This window comes from Vidua macroura, chromosome 6 (genome assembly GCF_024509145.1).
Source record: "Vidua macroura isolate BioBank_ID:100142 chromosome 6, ASM2450914v1, whole genome shotgun sequence".
NCBI classification, from domain to species: domain Eukaryota; kingdom Metazoa; phylum Chordata; class Aves; order Passeriformes; family Viduidae; genus Vidua; species Vidua macroura.
In genome coordinates, this window is record NC_071576.1 from 58,561,374 (window position 1) to 58,580,785 (window position 19,412).

General features: G+C 34.1%; 1 protein-coding gene across 2 annotated transcripts in view; it reads left to right on the forward strand.

Moving 5' to 3' along the window:
* The window catches only part of LUZP2 (leucine zipper protein 2), a 135,416-nt gene that overhangs the window by 34,768 nt on the left and 81,236 nt on the right, over positions 1 to 19,412 (forward strand). For both annotated transcript variants that reach the window (XR_008437432.1, XM_053979204.1), the window contains exons 2-4: positions 13,432 to 13,549; positions 15,482 to 15,552; positions 18,446 to 18,524. Coding sequence is in view for 1 of the 2 variants with exons in the window: in XM_053979204.1 (XP_053835179.1) it covers positions 13,432 to 13,549; positions 15,482 to 15,552; positions 18,446 to 18,524 (268 nt within the window). In the remaining variant the exon portion in view is untranslated. The remainder of the gene's footprint in view (positions 1 to 13,431; positions 13,550 to 15,481; positions 15,553 to 18,445; positions 18,525 to 19,412) is intronic.

Here is a 19,412-nt window from a genome sequence, read left to right on the forward strand (position 1 = left end):
GCCAGTTTGTTTCTTCCCCTGACATTCTGGGGTTTTTTGTTCTGCTGTGGGTGGGTGTGTGGGGAGTGGGAGGTGGGGTTCTGATGGTTCAATATCTAGCATGTATTTAGTTGTTTTCCCATGCCATGCCTGCACTTTGTCGATAAACAGTTGGGCTTTTTCACTTTCATCCACTGCTGTTTGTTTTCTCCCTGATAGAAAAGGGATTGCTGAGGTATTTGGAGGAAACACTTGTTCCAGAGTGTTTTCTCCTAAACTTGCCTCTAAACTGAGACACCCAGAAGGATTAATTCTGAGATAGCTGAGAGCAGAGTGAATGAAATATCTCATTTGATTTGTTGATTCTGGAATTACACTTTAGCTGTTGTTTTCTGGAGGAGTTTGCAATTACTGTTTTAGTTTAAACTAAATTGGAGAAAAATGTCCATGCAGCAAATCCGCTGCAGTACATTGCTCCTGGTTGGCTTTGCTTGAGTTAATTTATTAACAAGAATTTAAAAAAAAAGAGAGCAAAATCAATTCCATAGGTCATATGTAAAGTTGATGGCTCATATGTTGGAAGAAAGGCAATGATGCTATGCTTGGACAAATATTACTTTTTTATGTTTCTAATTTGTCAAAAACACCAATCACTTGGTTTTTTTTTAAATCTTAAAAGTTTATTAATAATAAAATAGTTATAAAAAGTAGTAATAAAATTAGAGTAATAAAAATTTGGACAATGAGGATTAGGACACTACGAGACAATAAAAAGCAAAGAATTACAGATGTCCAGATGTTTTTGGGCACTAAGCTGCCAAAACCATGCCTTGCGAACAAAGGAATAACCCTTAAAAGCAACAGCCTGTTGCATATTCATATATCTCATACATGATGCATAAATTCCTTGCAAATTAAGAATTTTTCTGGTTTTTGTCAACTTCTTCCCCTTAATCCTGGTGGTTCCATAAAGATGGAGAGAAGGTGAAAGAATGTTTGTCTTTTCTGATAAGGAGGCTGTAACTCTTCAGGTTTCGTGTTGCTGTTACCTCTGTGTGAAGAGTTTCTTGATTATCTTATCCCTTTCTTGAGCTAGTAAAAGATATCTTACATCGCATAGTTTCTATTTTAACATTATGTTGTAACCTAAAACTATATTTAATACACTACTTAAAAAGGATTAATACAGTATTACAAAATAACCCTCCATAATACATATAGTATTCAATTTAATATTTGCAAAAAGCCAATTATAAAAGATGCATTTTTCACGTAATCTGAGATAAAACAGTAGATATGAACTTCTCAGATAAGAAATTCAAGGTTAAGATCATATTCAGATGATGGTAATAAATTTCTTACCACCTCTGTTTTTTTCTGCTGTGCATTGGAAGGAATAATAATAAACAAGTTCTATAGAAAAAGATCCAGTACTCCAGGAAAGAGACTTACCAATGCCATGAGGTGAGACTACCATGGAGACAGAATGTCTGTATTCTAAATTACTTAGAAAACTAGAATCTTTGATTTTATGCTGAATTGTAGTCCCTTCATTAAAATGAAGGAAGAATTCAAAACAAAGTGACCATTTGGAAAAGGGAAAGTATTTGTGCCTGTGACTAATAGGGCTTTATATATAGCAATATTAGATACAGCTCTTGGGTTTTATGTCAGCACAAAGTAAGTATAAGTCCCGGCTGACTGAAAAGCATGGAAAATATCCTTGTACAAGTGTATAACTGCTTGCACAAAGTAGAGAATGGTTGAGGTTGTTTCCCTGCTTATTTATTTCTTAATGATTTATTGAGGCCTTTCTAGTAACCTTTCCTGTTCCCAGTATAGCATCACAGTTCTGCAGGAGAAAGATCTGTCTGCAAAAGACACATAAGCAGTTTTGGACCCATTCCCAAGGTACTTTTCCTGAGTCTCTTCAGAAGATAAAATGCATAGCCCTCTGCAATTCCTATCACTTAGCTTTGGGAAGTATGAGCCAGTACACGCCTTTTGTTAAAGTTCACGTGTAGGCCATATCCCTTCAGAGTAGGAGAAAATTATTACAAACCAAAATACTTTTCCTGAAGCACATAAACAAACTTAAAATATCTACTAATTTTCAGTGATGTGTGAAAACAATCTTTTTATTAGTGTTTTTTTTTTTTTTAATCCTCTTCTGGGGAAAAGTTTTTCAACAGCAAGCTGAGGGATGCAGGTTGTTCACTGGTAGTAGAAATAAAAATGCAGCACTATGGACTAGTTTCCAGTCTTTCAACTTGAATCAGGAAATTTGCTTTCTTGATTTATCCTAGCTTTCTCTTTTGTGTATTTTCTGGAATGACTAAACCTTGAAGACAGTTATTTTTGAGCTGAACTCTGTTTTGTAGTTATACAACTATCCCTTTTTGAGTTCCATGATATTTAATGATTGAAATCTGTTAAAGGGACTTGCAAGTCTTTTCCTTTCTGGTTGATTTGTTATGGTTTCTCATCTCTACTGTAAATTCCTGGAAGTGCTTATCAACAAGAGAAATGGTGGCAAAGGAAATATTTGTTTCATGAGGCATTACATTCAAGTTTCTGCAGTGATGAGACGTGTGTGCTTCCATTGGAAAATAGTTCTCAACCCCTCTCAAATTTTTCCTCTAGAATGGAGCACAATGTCTGTGATTTTACTCTCCTCCAGCACTCTTTGGCTTGCTGAACTGCTCAAATTTTGTTACTCTATCTGTATTAACTCCCTGACTGTCTTTTAAATGGCAATTCTGGTTAAAGATGAAGTTGAATTTTCATAGCTCCTCAAAAGTAAAGATGCCTTTTTTTTTTTTTGTGAAGATGATTTTATTCATAGACTCACTGTTTTTTATAAGAGTGGTCAAATATACAAGACTATTTAACTTCTACTTGTTACCATGTCAAACATTTGCTACTTTACCTCTCTGACCTACATTTTTTGATACTGGGTCACCTAATTGTTGCTGCATTTTGTTTTGCACTGATTGCAAATTATGCTACTCATGCGCATGTATGATTAAATATTGAAATATTGCCAGTTATGTAATTTTCTGGTGCTAGAAAGAATGGCATTTCCTATATATTGTTGTTTTTCATTAACTGGGGTATATAAGATTTTTTTCTGAAAGATATAGAATGGCAAAAATCTCTTCATCTCTTCTGTTTTGCCAGGTGATAACTTGACAACAATTTTATATTTTCCTACATATACATATTAATTTCAAAAGGAGCTTAATAAATATTCTGATGAAGTTCTGAGATTACAATTAAAAAGTTAAATAACCAATTAAAAATAGAGCAGTGTGGGAAGCTCTTTTTTGTGGGTTCTTTCTTTAATTCATTGGGGTTTGGTTTGGTGGGAGAGAGTTGTGTATTGTACATATAATAATATTTGCAATATGGTCCTGTAACAAAAGAAGACAGGACAGCATTATGTTTCAATTTTATTATTTGGTATATCCACAGATATTTTGACTTTAGTTGTTCATAAAATGTATTGAAGTGTTTGAACTCCACTGTGCTCCTTTCTATTGCACAAGCTCTTAGATGATGCTATTTTATTTCCTTTTAAAAATAGTATGAAAATATGCAACCATCATCATTGCCTGAAGTGTGTTTATATGTGTATCCCCATACATTATTTTAATTTAAAGAGACTCAAAAAGAGCTCTTTATACAGCAGGTTCCCATTATTCTGTCCCTCATATGTCCATCACTGTGCAAATAATGTGCAGGCAAATTCTTCCTGTTACCATAGTCATTTTTATTAAAAGTAACTTACAGTTGGTACTCAGGGTAGGCATGGCACTGGAAGTGAAATCAAACTCTCCTCTCTAAGACAATACTTTGCCCTACTGCTGTGGGAGTTCTGTAAAGACCAAGAATACTGTGTCACAAAGTAATTGATTACATTAATACTTTTGTAATTCTGTCATGTACAACCTGACGTAAATCTGGCACAAATAGATGCAGAGTTAGACCTTAAGTTAGAAAAAATCAGAGACCTAGATATTAATCCAGATATTTTGATTACATGATCACTGAGCAGCTCACTATAGGTCCTTACTGAATGGTAAGAGTAATTCCATATAGAGGTTTCTTCTTGTCTAGATTATAAACCAAAATTGCTAACTCTCAAAGCAGACACGTTTTTACACCACTGCATTTGTGTAGTGTAATTAATGAAATGGATTAATTAGCTGCATTTTAAATAAAACGTTAAATGCAGCAGGAAATATATCTGCTACAATCAACATCTGAATTGCTTGGAGAATATGGATTTGTGCTTAATGCACAGTACTCAAGTCTTTTTAATTGATGAAGAGATGGGTGTTATGACCTCTTAGATTTGTTTATCTGGGCAAAATATAAAATACTGCTTTATAAATGGAGCAGTAGCAATAGCTTAAGTTCATGTTAGCAGTCCTTGTAACTGTGGAAACTATAGGGACTTGAGAAGCTCTGAAATTTACAGCTTTTAGGAGTATTCATTGTAAAGATATTTGGAAATGTTTGTTTAAAACCAAAAAAACCAACAAAAAAGCCAAAACTGAAAGGAAAGGAAACCTGTATAACTTCCATTCCAAAGTTGTATCCTACTGTTTATTTCTTGCATTTCACTATTATATTAAAAAAGGATGTTTAATACTGCAGAGGACCCAGTTATGAAAGCAATGTCATTAAGTCATTGAGAGCCATCCATCATTTTAAAAAAATAGAATCTTCCTGAGGAATTATCTGCATCATATTTTTAGAGAGAGTCTGTTTTTCAGACTGAGAGGGACAAGACTAAGAAACTAGAAAGAAGCTTCCCAGCAGTAGGATCTGTATGTGGAAATGTGTGTGTTTAGATATTTACAAGCTCTAAAATAATCCGATTATTTTGGAGTGAAATTCTCGATGCCTCACTTTGCTTCCTAAATATTAAGATTTTTTTTTTTAATATTAAGATGTATCCTTTCCTGATTTATAATGGGATGTCAGGATGTTCTGATTGACTTTGGTTGTTTCCTAGGTAAGTGACACCAACCAGTTTAAATATAGCCTTGGCTCAGAGCTTGATGGTGTGCTACAGCTCAGTAATGTGCTTGATGAGCATTCTAGGAAAGGATCACAGTTTATATTTAGCTCCAGATATAATTAGCATATCTCTGCTTCCCTAGGAGGAGGGAGTAGTAGCAGTATCATGTTGTCTTGTCGGTTTTGTGGTGTAAGGCTTGGTCTGTTAAAGGTTGTCACTGGCCAAAATGTCAAAGAAAAAATACTGGAATAATGTAAAAATGTCCCTGTATGTCCTATCTTTTGTGACGTCTGCAAGTGTTAGGTCTGACAGCCATTTTGAAACATGAATGAGGATGTAGACTATTGTCCCTAGAAAAAAAAATATTTAGAGATATCTATGTGCAATCTTGACTTTCAAAATCACCACCTTTTGGGTGCTCTTAGCTTAGTTGCTGGGTTTGGTTCAGACCCTTTATTTTCCTTTCTTACATCTCTATAAATGTCTTTTGGACAAATGTTTTTTTGAGTTCACACTTTTAAAGGACTGAAAAAGGGGAGAGATAATTGAAGAAATTAAAATCAGTAATTCTAGCTATTTGTGTCTGCAGTTTATTTGTCCATATATACATGCTAATTTTACTCTGATATGAGATTAATAATATAAAGTGCTGCTTATCAAATTTTGAAAATGCTGTTTCTCCATTCAGAGCCACACAGACCTGGGTACTTTAGCAGATTCTGTAGCAGAGCTGATGACATTTGCTTTGAGTTAACCTTAACTGATCGTTCTGCAAATCATCCCATTCAGAAAAACAGTGTAAGTGTTAAATTTACAAGCAAGTCTTACAAGGAGTCAGGAATGAGGAAAGGAAATTGAAGTTTTATTACAATGTTAGGTATGATGGCTGAATTTAATTTTCTTTTTTTTACTTATAATAAATCTGGTTGATTTTGCACATGGCTTCTAAAATCTTTCTTCAGAATAATTTTTATCTACTTTTTTTTTTTTCGTAATTTCCATATAGTTGCTGATCTGTATTCTTGCTAGGGAATAAAAACTGATTGTTGCCAAAGGGCTTAAATAGTACCAAATTTCATTTCGGTCAGCGTTAATAAACACGGGTTGTATGTTTTCCTGGCTTTCATTTGGAATGAAAGTGAAATACGTAGAATAAGCATATTGTAACTATTGGAAATGAATGGGTCAAAGGTGATCTTGCCTAGCATATACTCATGGAATAAATGAGGCAAGGGTGTGCTTGTGAAAACCAAGGGGAATCTGAATTTCGTTATAAATCTAGAAGGATGTTGTTTTTCTAGGCACTTGTGGATATGTTTCACTGGTGGACTTGGCAGTGCTGGTTAATGGATGAACTCAATGATCATAAAGGTCTTTTCCAACCAAAATGATTCTATGATTCTATATTGAGTTCAAAAGCATATATTCTAGGCTTAGTCATTACTTGATTAATTGCAGCTGATGTGTTGCCCTGCCTGCTCAGTGATGTGAAGGAGTTAAGCAAACTGCACCTTCTGCTTCTCATTGCCTTAACTTGTGGGGCATGACTTTAGTTTGCAGCCACTGTCTGTAAATTGTATTAAATCTCCATAAACCAATCTGCAGACCTGCAGAATGTGCAAAATGTACATTGCCTTGTATATTATAAAATATATTTAGTCTGCTTCAGAGAGCCTTTATGTCTGAATTTATTTAAACAAATTGCAAATCAATTTTTGGTGAATGTTTGTTAAACTTTTCACAACTTCTGTGAGTATATTGAGTAGGGTTTTACAAGTTTCCTGAGGCAGTGCCCTGCACAGGAGGAGGACACAAACTCTTGTGTGCTGCTTCTTCTGGTTCCATTTATGGATGTAAACACTCCATCACATGCCAACACTGCAGCCTATTAGAGAAGCATGTGGTCTCCCTGTTCATACATATTTAAGAAAGAGGGGCAGGAAAATGTTGCTAAAGATGTGGAGGAAATGTCCTTGGAAGTTGACTGATGAAGATGAGTTGCTGTAAACGTGGCTGGAAATGTGCTCTTGGAAGGTGTGCAGTGCCCAGGTGGGCATTTCTGAAGGAGTTACAGCTGTGGGTCACCAGCACTAGGTCAGGGACACACCTGAGGAATGGCAGCCTGTGGGTCACACATGTCAGAGTGGGACCACCCCTAAGTGACTTCAGTCCATGGAGAACTCCTGTTGGAATAGAGAAAAAGCACCAACAGACCATGAGCAGCAGGGGAAGGTTGCTGTGCAGTGCCCCAATCTCCTGTGATTCCTGGAATGGCTCAAGAATGACCATGCACATATCAGAAGCTGAGATGGGGTGTAGGAGGAAGAAGAGATTTGGTGCAGGATGACATGGTGAAGAGGAAGGAAGAGTATTTGTAGGAGTTGTTTGATTTTTTTTTATACTCCTCTCTTTTACAAATACCCAGATCAGCAATCAGAAGTGGGGGTTAAATAACTAAAGTAAGTTAAATTAAGAAAAAAATTCCCAAACTAAGACAGTTTTGCCAGTGACAGCCCTGAGCAAAAGAAAAATCAACACTTTGATTCAGTTACTGCAGAAGTAGAGTTCCCAGATTCTCTGCTGAATGAACATGCAGGTATTCCTGACTTAAATTTATATCTCAGCAAGAAAACTATTGCTACTATGGTACCGTTGAGAGTTGTAGAAATTAAAAGACAACTTCAAGGTCAAATCTTCATTTCAATTTCTGATTCAGTGTATTTATTAAACCTGAAGAAAACTCATGAAATGTAAAGCATTTGAATTCTAATGTGATTCTTTTAAGAGCTGATATATTTATACTTGTACAAAAAATATTCAGTATAAAGGGCAGTTGTCAAAAAACTATTATATAATGAAACTAGATTTACAATTCTGTTTTCAAATATAAGATCTTAGTCCAATTAAACAATAAATGGCAGGTGCCCTTGAAATCAGTCTATTTTGGGTCAGGTCACCTTTCTGAAGCTCTTAGTTTCATGATGACACACAAATTTATGGAGTGATGCTCAAAACTACAGAAAAAAATCATGTAATTCCATTTTTCTTGTCAATATTTGTGATATTTTCACATGTATGCATTTATTCTTGTAAAGTGTCCTTTCAGTAATGGTGTATGAACAATATTACTGGAATTTTTCTTTCCTTTCAGAACTGCAAACAGAAAAGCTGAAAGAATTATTTGTAGCTAGTACAAAAGTCAAGCAGATCTCACAAAATAATTATTTTTGTAATTAAAACTATATTGTCTGTATTTGGTGGAGATGCTTGTTTGGTGTTCATTGAATCTCTAAGACAAATGTTAACACACAGATTTCACTTAAAGAGGTAACATCAGTTGAGAATAAGGTCCAGTGCTTGTTTCGACTCTTCCTAAAATTTCCTAAACAAGGTAATGATTTAGGAATTCTGATTTCAAGGAAGGAGTGAGTCATCAGACTTGTGAGAGTATTTTCTTGTGCATGAGATGGTTCATTTATGTCTGAAAAGACAAATAGAAATGGCTGGTTAATGTAAGCAAATGCTAAAATGGTTCTTTGTCTGAAACTGTCAATATGGGAATTTATGTATACATATATTCTTTTGTTGTAAATATATATATTTAAAATGTAAATGTATGTAAAGGAATAAGTGAACTATAGAAAACCCCATAATAGTTCCTGAGCCTCTCTGAGAGGAGACAGAGAGCTAATTTTTGTTATGTGCAGTCACACAGCTAAAATACTTCTACTTTGACTTGGTTCTATATTAAAGACTTATGATACGCTTTCTCAAATACTGCAGTGTTTTTTCTCCTTTTCTGAATGTGGAATAAGTATTTAAAAGCCAAGCCTTTTATTCCTGTCGGCAAAATAGGAATTGAGAACACTCAAGGCGGGTAGCAGGAGTAGCAATGGGCACCTTTATAAAAACTATTTTAGTGAAAATAGAAAAAACGTTGAGGGGTTCCATGACGTACCTAAAAATCGATGCATAAACAAGAAAAATATGTAACAGGTTGATGGGAAGTATGTGATAGCAGTGTCGACACTTCCAAAATACGTAAAAATCCTTTGACATAAATGTGTATGTACTTGTAGTTATTGGTGTGGTTGTATGTTATATTGTTATATGTATGTATACACATACATATACAAAGTAATTGTGTTCCCCAATGGGAAAAAATGTTAGAAACTATAGTAAAAACTAGTACTGATGAAGAGTCTATATGAAATATTATGAAATTATTTATTATCTCATGTATTATGAAATTATTTATTATCTCATGTATTTCTCCCATTGAATGCTGCAGAATACCAGCATTCCCAGAATGCAGAATTCCCAGACACTGGCAGAAGATGATCATGTTGAATTTAAAATGCCAGCATATTCTAAGAAAAGAAAATGAATGAAGGACAAAGGGCTTGAAACAAGATTCTTCTGTGCGAAGTCAGAATGTGCAGAAGTAGAATATCCTGTTGATATGATTAACAGAAATCTTCAAGTGTTTTATGTATATCCAAATGTCATATTCATGAATGAGAATCAACATTGGTCAACTTAAGTACTTCTGAAGATGTTTTCATTATTAAATTTGAGAACAACTCTGCTTCAGTGTGCTCTTAAATCATCTAAAGATACTTGAATTTTCAAAGGCCAAGTGCTGCATGAAACCCAGTTTGCTTTTGGCATTTTTTTCTAAGCCAGATTCTCTAATAACCTATAAAATAAGTTCAGGTCAAACTTACAGCTTTTCAGATTTTTCAGTAAAGGTATTGCTTCTGAACTTATGTTCAAGCCCTAACCTCCTCTCTGTTTCAGAAATCTGGAAGGATGGTTGTATAGGAAAAAGCTTTTGTTCATGTACATCTAATAGTGAATTACACATCTCAGCAAAGGAAATGGAAGAAGAGGATATGGTGACTTACTGATGATGAAATATTACTGGGCTATCTCTGGTTCTTAATGTAGAAGGTAGGGAAGGGTGTTACAAGATGTTATATATATTATATATAGTTAACTTTTCTTTTTTTTAAAGCAACTTTAGCTGTCAGAGCAAGTATCTCTCTGCCAGCTTACATAGCTTTAAAGTTACCTGTGGTGATTTGGTCAGGTTGATTATTATATTTAGAAAAAGTGTTTAGATGCCAGTCTTCTACATGGTCTAGTTCTGATTATCTCAGACATAAGTTTAATTCTCGGGTACTATAATGATCCAATTAGCTTAATCTTAGTATTGTGTTATGAAAACAAATTATTAGTGTGTTTTGGGGAGAACTTACGAGCAAAATCGTTTTCAGTAGGTGAAAGGGAAAAATATGATAATGGGAGGGGTAAATTAATAGGATTTCAGTTAGAATTCCTTAAGTTAAAGTTTATAGATGTCTGTTCTGTATAATTTCTGAACCTATTGGATTTAGAAACCAGCAAAAAATCTATTGATTTGTTCTAATGGTTCTTGTGCAGTTCCTGAGGGTTAGCACACGGGGCAGAAGGTGGTGTTGAATGTCAAAATCAATATACTTCATGTGATGCTCTTCAGGGTTTATCTTATCATTGATAAACAGGTCTACTCATTAACGACAGAAATGGTAGGCATTATTTCAAAGAAACAGATGAAATCTTGTCTTTTTGATGGCAGCTACTTACTGTGGTATTGGCAAGGCTCTGAAAAGGTTGACGAGTTAGGTTGCTTCATCTAATTCAAATAAATTTCTTGAGCTAAGTAATCAAACCTCTGTGTACTTTATGTTGTGGGTTTTGGTGTTGGTTTCTTTTTCTTCAGTCTAGTTTTTTTTGGGTTTTTTTTTTAGATTTTCCTTCCTTTCTTCTGCATGTGAATTCTGCCATATGAATTTTAGTTTCTCATTACTGGTTGCAGGGTATTCAAGGAAAGCCTGATGGCAGGCAGCAGAGTGAACAGTTTCCTGGAAACGAGAGGGGACTCCTTTAGGTATTTAAATGAATCAGTTTCCTCTGTCTCTTGCTCAAATACAAGGATGAACAGTACTAGAAATAAGTGGGATATTTGTACCCTTCTTCAAAAATACTATGTAGCTGGAGACTCAAAATAAATGGGAACATTTTGTGGTGGCAGTGAAACACTTTTCCTGTTAACTTTGTGGTAAACTCATTGTTCTTCAGTGACAGGAGCTAAGAGTGACTCTTGGGGATCGTCCTCTGCAAGGCCAGGGGCTGGACTCACTGATCCTAATGGATCCCTTGAAACTCAGATGATTCTGTGATTCTGCATTCTTTTAGTTTGCCTTTTTTTATTTGTTAACCTGATAGATGCTGATCCTCTTTTCTCTTTCAAGTTAATAAGTACTATGTGTATTCAGTACAGAATAGAAAATAAAGATTAGATTGTTAGATAGATAATATTTTAAATATACTTTTAGGTCAGTATTGGAATGAAATTGTTTTCTTGTTACAGGTTACAGATCTAGAACACAGTAATTGACAAATCTACTCTCTCTTAATTTCAGAGTTTAGGTACACCTTTTAAATCTGTATATCAGAAAAATTTGTGTTTTCCTTGGTCAATGTAAGTGCAAAATGTGACTGTCATCTTAGTGGTGCTTCTGCTTTTCTATAATGGAATTTGCTTCTTTTTTTATTTTAAAACTGTTTATAAAAATTATTTTTAGGGAATGAAATAATAGAGCCTATATTTTATCCTGTTGTCAATCCATGGTTTTCTAACTTAAAAAAAAGGAGAATTTAGAGTTATACATATTTACATTTCCTACATTTTCCACATCATAATTACTTGAACTTAAAGCAGGCTTATAGATTCATAATTTGCATAGTATCATATTAGCCTCCTTTGTTGTGTTTGATAGTTCTCTGAAGGTGTCCTTCACTACCACGGAATTCATAACATAGTCTGTTTTCAAGCTAATGGCCGTATATAACATAAAATTCAGTTCCTTGAGGTGTAAATTGCTCATACAATTCATATTGGGTGTCAATTCCTAGTTGTCCAGTGTACCTGGAATGCTAATTACAACAGTAATAAAAGTAGTCTGTTGCTGTTTGTACCTCTGGAACCTACAGGCTGAGAACATCTGAGGTGGGTTTATGTATGAAGTGTTTGACAACCAGGATCTGAATCATTAATTAACAGATTAAAAAAATTAGCCTTTGCACCTTTTAGCATAAAATTAATAATAAATTCCTAGCTCCTGATTAGAGTGCATTTATATTTTTTTCAGTTGCTGAAACCCTGAGGACAATTAATTTTTTATGTATTCCTTGACAGTGTGATGTGCTTACTTAGGCAGGCTATAGGCAGTGCATCTGAATTTTGTGAACTGAGTGCAACAGAAAGAAACTGCAGAAAACCTGCTTAACATAATACTGGGTCATCTGTTAGTCTTTAAAAATATCTTTTTAACTGACAGCAGTATTGTGCTCAGGATTGTAAAAATAAAATGGACAATACTTCCTAAAAGAGAGCCATACTTTTTTTTTTTTATTTTTTAAATAAGGGTCCATTTTCCTGTTTCTTCCATGATGTACTTAAAATTCTGCTCCACTGGTAGATAAAAGAGTAGTTGCAAAAAAGGCCTCCAGGCCTTAGGGTTCAGCTTTCTGTACCTATCATCCTCACATATACTTTAAATATGGTGTTGTTCCAACTGTTTTCTGGTTTTGAACTTTCAGAGAAGGAGGCTAAGAAACACCGTGGGTGGACTTAATTGGCACAAGCTGCTTCACTGGCTCTGGATTACAATGGAGATCATGCAAGTTAAATTTTATAGGAAAAAAAATATTGTCATCTTAACAAGAGATTGTAGCACCAGGAATTGGTTCTGTCTTGCATTTAATACCTACAAATTACAGAGCAAAGAAAACTTCCTCCTTGATTTTGTCTCATTAGACAAAAAAAATGTCTATGAAAGATACTCTATTTTAAGATTCATCTTCGAAGCCATCAGATCCAGAAGTTTCTCCTTTCCCACTCAATTTTTTCTGTTAATGTAAATATTTTTCATGCTGTTCTAATTAAAAATCTACACTACATAAACAGATAGCTTTGCCAAAGATTTTTTTAAGTGCAAATTGTAATCGGGATTTACAGGACCAAGCTTAAATACATAGATGAGAATATTGCATTTATCAGGAAGAGTTCCAGTTCATTAGACAACTAGATTGCTTTTTGCTGGAAGCAATTAAAAATGTAGCTCCACACCTCCCTCTGCTAAAAATAAAAACTAAAGCAAACAACTGTACCAGCAATATGTTTCCTTTTCTTGTCTTTTTTTCCCTCTGAATCACATGTGAAGAGTCTTAACTTCACAAACCATTTCAGACTGCAGTAGAAAATGAACCATGAATGATGTTTTGAACATCAGTTAAATTTGGTTGAACTAAGATATGTTTTCAGTTGCATTGACAAATGTTTTGAAATTATCTCATGCTTTTATTCTTTGTGTTAGACAGAGCTATGAAGAACTGGAAAGACAACTGAAAGAAGTCTTTAAAGAGAGGAGCAACATACTTCATCAACTGTTAAAGACTTCTAAAGAACTTCAGGGAATTAAAGTAAACCTCCAGGTTAGATTCTGTCTCAGTTTCTGTAAGATTACTTACTTACCTCAACATTTTCTTATTGGTGCCTTAATTACAAAAAATATGTTTCTTTTTAAAAATCATTAAATATGTGAATAATTATTATTTTGTTTATTTTGTTGATCTTCTATTCAACATAAAATTGATAGTTTCATGGAAAATTTCATCCAAATGTGTTGGGGCCTTTATCAACTCAATAAAAATAAAGAAAATATGAAAATAGAACATAGAAAAAGGAAGGGAAGGACAAGAAATACAGAGTATTAATGGAGCTGACACACATTCAAAGCACAGACAGATGACTGTTCAACTAATTAAAGTTGAAAAGGAGGGTATTTTATTGCAGAGCTGGACACATGGGGAATCATTTCTAGACACATGTGCAAGGAGTTGCAGACTCCTGCCCTCTATTTATATAGAAAAGATTTTACATATCCAGGTGGTTTCTAAGGACACATAATACATAATCATGACCTGCCAGCTTCCTATTATAATCAGCTGAATATCCATTACAGCTGAATTGGGTTGGTGGGATTTGATTATTAACTGTTATTATAAACTGTTTGATTATTCTTGAGGCAAGATATTTCTCTGATATGGTCTCTGCTTCTTCACAATTTTTACATCTATCTCTGTTACTTCTAGCTTCTCTTTCTTAATATATTTGTTACTCTTTAACTAAGGTATGTGATCTTTGCTAGCTAACTTAGTTTCTTAACTAATTTTAAAATCTTAAGTAAAATATGTCATCTTCCACTATTCCAATTACATTCCCAGCTGGCCCCTCGACTCACATTTGTACTGGCAGCTACTGAAAAGGATGGCCTTTGCTGTTGCAGGTTGGATCTTTGCTGCTGAATTCCATACACTCAATTTAGTTGCTCAGTTTACCTTTCTGACATGCCATCTACACAGTTTTACTGGATTTACTGCAGGGCATTGATTTACAAATTTGGCTGACAATCTGTGCTAGATAGTCTGAAGTGAGAGCTGAGACTTCTCTTCATTTAAATTCTGGGTGCCATGGTTAGGCTGAAAGGGCAATAAAAAGAACTGAGATCAGCTCCTCAGAGGAAAAACTAAATTGAAAATGCTTCCCTGGATTTGAGGTCCAGATATTCAGCTGAGGGAGCACCTGTCTTTTCCCAGCAGAGTCTGTTGGTCTGGTGCAAACATTTAGACTCATTATCAATTGAAATTGGTCTCTGTATTTCATACCATTTTAAAGGAAATTATTTTTCTGACAATACATCTTTGTAAGCTAGCTGGAAAAAATAAAAGGAGAAGAAGCACTCTGTCTGTTCACAGGAGAATACCAGTGGTGTGTATCAGTACTGTGCTATATTATAGTATTATATTTTCTTATGTTCCAGACTTTCCTGGTTTTAATTAATCAACCTTTTGATCTTTGGGGGTTTTGGTTTGGGATTTGGGTTTAATTTGGGGGTTTTTTTTGAGTGCTTTATCACCATTACTGTAGGCTTTTTCTTACTTTTTAGAGAAATATGCTCTCCTTGTAGCAAATTTATTTTAGAATGTAGCACAGTTGAAGGTAGTATTCAGCAAAATATAACTGTGAAATATTAGACCCAACACTGCAGAGATCTGTAGTATTATCTTCTGCATATACACACTTACTTGGTCATAAAATTCTAATGCTTTCAGTTATTCATCTATTTCTAAATCTGCTTGTTGTATTTATCTCTCATTTAGTATTTGAAAAATACAGAGCTGTGTACAGTTAACTGTGTTTGAGCTACAGTAAAGAAAAATCAGACTATTCTTCCAATTTTCTGAAGTGGTAATGTCTGCAATTCACCAGGACCATTTTATGAACAAGGGCTAAATACTTTTACAGATTATTAATAAAAAGGATCTCTTTAATAGAGGTTTTTTTTTTTTTTTTGTTGCTATCAGTCTTTAAAAAATGATGAAGCATCAACCAAAAATGATGTACAGAAACTTCTGGAAATGGGCCAAAACCAAAGGTAAGACCTTCACTTCCTTCTTTTTCTTTCCATTTCCTGACTAAAAGCTGTCAGAAATTCCACCTTTCCTTTTACTATATATATATAAACACTGCTGTATTCCAGAATCTGCTAATTGTAACAGTAAAATAAAGACAGGAAATACTCTTTTTGAAACAAATGATGGATTTGCTTATGTTCAACATATGATCAGAAAATGTATTAAAATGGTATGGTGAGATATCTGCTAAAGAAAGACATTGAATTTTAAAGGAAAATTTAGTCATGAAGTATTCCTTAAAAATAAATTCAGGATTTTTAGAAAATGAAATTACTAAAGTGTCTGAATCTCTTAAGTTTGGAGATGACATTTATTCAAACCTCTTAATTAAATGTTTATGTGTGTAGACACTCAAAATCACTAGTCCATGTGCAAACAGGAATACTTCCACTGGATATCAGTGATGAATGGAGTTAGAAAGAGAAGTCTTAATTTCAAATTATTCATTGAGCTAGTGCTTCATTGTGAGTAAGTCTCATCATTCTGTGTCTCTTAATTTTTGAAATTCAGTCCAGCAAATAGCAACATCAATACCATTTTAGTAACAAGAAAACGTAACTAATACAGTGACCACTTTTGCTGGAAAAATAGTATATAATGAGTGCATCTATACTTCATATTTCTCCCTAGAAAAATATTTAGTAAGAAAATATTAAGTTCATACTTCCTTCATTGTTAAAAATGGAATAATTAAATTCCATGGCCGTCTTACATCTACATTCAGTGTAGATGCACACATGAAAGTATGTATAAAATTGCATTGCTACATAGAAACCTTGTGAGAAAATTACCTTCATATCTTAAATACCCAATATATAAGGTCTGCAATACAATACCAGCAGAATTTCTTATTTTTACTGTGATACATAACAATCTTTCAGGTATTCCAGGCAAATATATTAAATTATAAAGGAAAGACTTTAGCTACTGTCCTATTTAAATACTTATGTGGCTTGGATATGACTGTACATCTCAGCATCATAGCTGTCCTTCGCACAGACAAAATCCTTCATCATACATGAATGCAGTTTTGTGGAGGTTTGATTGTTGTGCAACTTTCCTTTATGAAACTGAGACATGAATTGATTAAAAGTATTAATGGACTGTTTAGTAAACAGATCTTAGTTGCAGCTGGGAAAACTGAGTCTGCTGAAAGGAAGTTTTATTACATATTTCAAATATTCTTCCTAATTTCCTCTGTAAATCACCTCTTGCAGTCTCTCAAGTTCCACCCTAAAATATATGTTGACTTTGCTTCTAAGGCATCCAGACATTTTGTGTACTGCACAAGAGCAGTTCCCAGAAATAAAAAGTGTATCAGTGCAAGCTGCTGCTGAGCAGCCCACTCCATCATTCAGAAAACGAAAAGTTTTTACAGTATACTACAAGGAAATGCTTTGGGGCTACTACTGTTGCCAGCAGTTTACAGATTTACTAGATTTCATTTCCAGAGAGGTGTAAAAGTTCAACGTATGAAAGAGGAATTAAAAATGTGCCAGGGAATCTTCCTCATAGAATTTCACTGAGGAAAGATCACAGTTTATTTGCCAGGGTCCTCAGGCTACCTTTTATCTGCAGTAAATGAAGAAAAGTGAACATAGTATTATGCTTAAATCTATTGCATTGAAGCCAAAATTCAAAATATATCCCAATATTAATGTTGGGATCTTTCTTTGAACAAACATGAGATGCAGACTTGGTCTGAGCACGACTTTGATTATACCCTACAATGCTGGATGATACAGTAAAGTTTAGAGTACTAGAATTTCAGCTTTTGTAAGTAAATGTTCTCTTAACTACAAAATAGTTTTTTTTTTTAAATTCCTTTTGTGCAAATTCTTCAATAATTCCAAAGTTCCAGGTAAAACTTGGTCACTTACTATGATGCCCCCAGTTTTATTCTATCTGTGTATCATCAACACTGTGAAATGATGGCATCTTTTAGTGCTGATGATACATTGTTTTCATGCTGCTCAATCACTTTTTCAGTTAAGTCTGTTCTGTACTAGTGTTGCTGAAATTGCTGAAAGTAGTAGGGGTTATCAGCTAAAAAAAAAAAAAGATCCAACAGGTAGCAAGTTCTTTTAAAATTATGTGGTTTCCATTCAGTTTAGTTTTTACAGGGCCAAATTATTATATGTTACTGTCTGTAAATCCAGTTGTCTTGATCTTCACTGAGAGTTTATCCATGCGAGCAGCAATCCTCCAAAAGCTCTACAGCTGTTATGAAATATGTCATTTTACTACTTTGCTACGTCTCCAAAGTGTGTCATGTGCTGTGGGTAGAAAAATCTCACAATTTGGAGAAAATCTGTGACTGAATCAGTAATGCAAAGTAATGCACTTTCTTCAGATAAACCCAATCCAAGCAATTATCCTGCTCTTTTTTCTTCTTATACCAGAATCTTCTACTGAATTTTTTGTTGCTTGTCTCTAGAAAGTGCCATATGAGGTTGAATTTTATCAGAGCATTATTTATTTGTTTATTTTAAAGCAGATATAAAGTAGTTCTTATTGATAATAGTATGTCTCGATGTCAGTGGATTTTCACTTGCCTACTTTCCTCACTTTTTTGGTGTCAATAATTTTTGCTAGAAATTATGTACTAGCAGATATTTTGCACAGCAGGCCATTCAGCAGATATAAACAGTGTCCACTTTGCATCATAGATAATTTTTGTTTTTGCATTGGCACTATACTTCATGGAGTCATTATGATTTAATTTGCAAGACTCATAGACAAAATACATCTGTTTGCTACTCTGAATAATTAAAGGTCCATTTTTAATCTGAATAAGTATTTCCTATTGGACACTTGTGTTGAAGTTTGTGTTCTGTGTTTTCAATAATCTAGGGAAATGAAATCTCTCCAGGAAGCCTTTCAAAAGCAGCTTAATGAGGCAGCTGAGAAGGCAGAGAAGCAGCAGGCTACTGTGAGTGATTCTCTTTCTTTCCTTATTTTTGTTTTTCTTCTGTTTTTTCTTAATCTTGCTTTGAGAATTTATTAGCTCAAAAAAAACTTTGTAAAAAAAGAATGGATTTCATATATGTGTTAGTACTCTGCAAGCTTCAGAAGAAAGGATCTGGGAAAAGTTATAATGTTCTAAAATATTAAGATATCTTCCCTTATTTTTGTGGAATTTAGGGATGTTCATACACTTTTGGAGACTTTAGACAGGAAATTTAGGCCTTAGTTCTCTCCCTGGTGAGATGATCTTTATGGACCCTCATGTCTCATCTATACTAATATAGACTGTCATGCATCTATTGATTTTTCAGGAATTACTATGGATTTTCAGCAACCAAATAGATAGTAGAGTATCTGATTTTGACCATAGTGGAACTAATTATCATTCTAGAAGGTATTATTAAGTCCCATTAAGATTTCATGCTTTATTGAAATTCTGTTTCTGGACAAACTGCACAATTGTTTTGACTTTCATGTAGCAACGTGATGTTTTGGAGCATAAATAGACACATTTTGCTACTGTAGGGAAAAAAAAAGGTAGAATAATGTTTACTAAGATGAAAGAAGGAAATTTTTCATACGTTGGTTATTAATATTCCTGTAACATGGACACAACTGAGCATAAGTTGACTAGATAATCTCCAGAGGTTCCTTCAAACCTTAAGTGTTTTATGATTTGAACTCCGAATTTGAAAACAACCTGCTAGAAGTGTTATAGATCTATTTTCTATTTCATACTGGATAACTACTGATTTATTTACTAACATTTTGCTGTCTTCCAGGGTCACAAAGCAAGGGTTTGGCCAAGACAGAGTTTTAAATGTAATTATTAAATTAAACAAATATTTACACA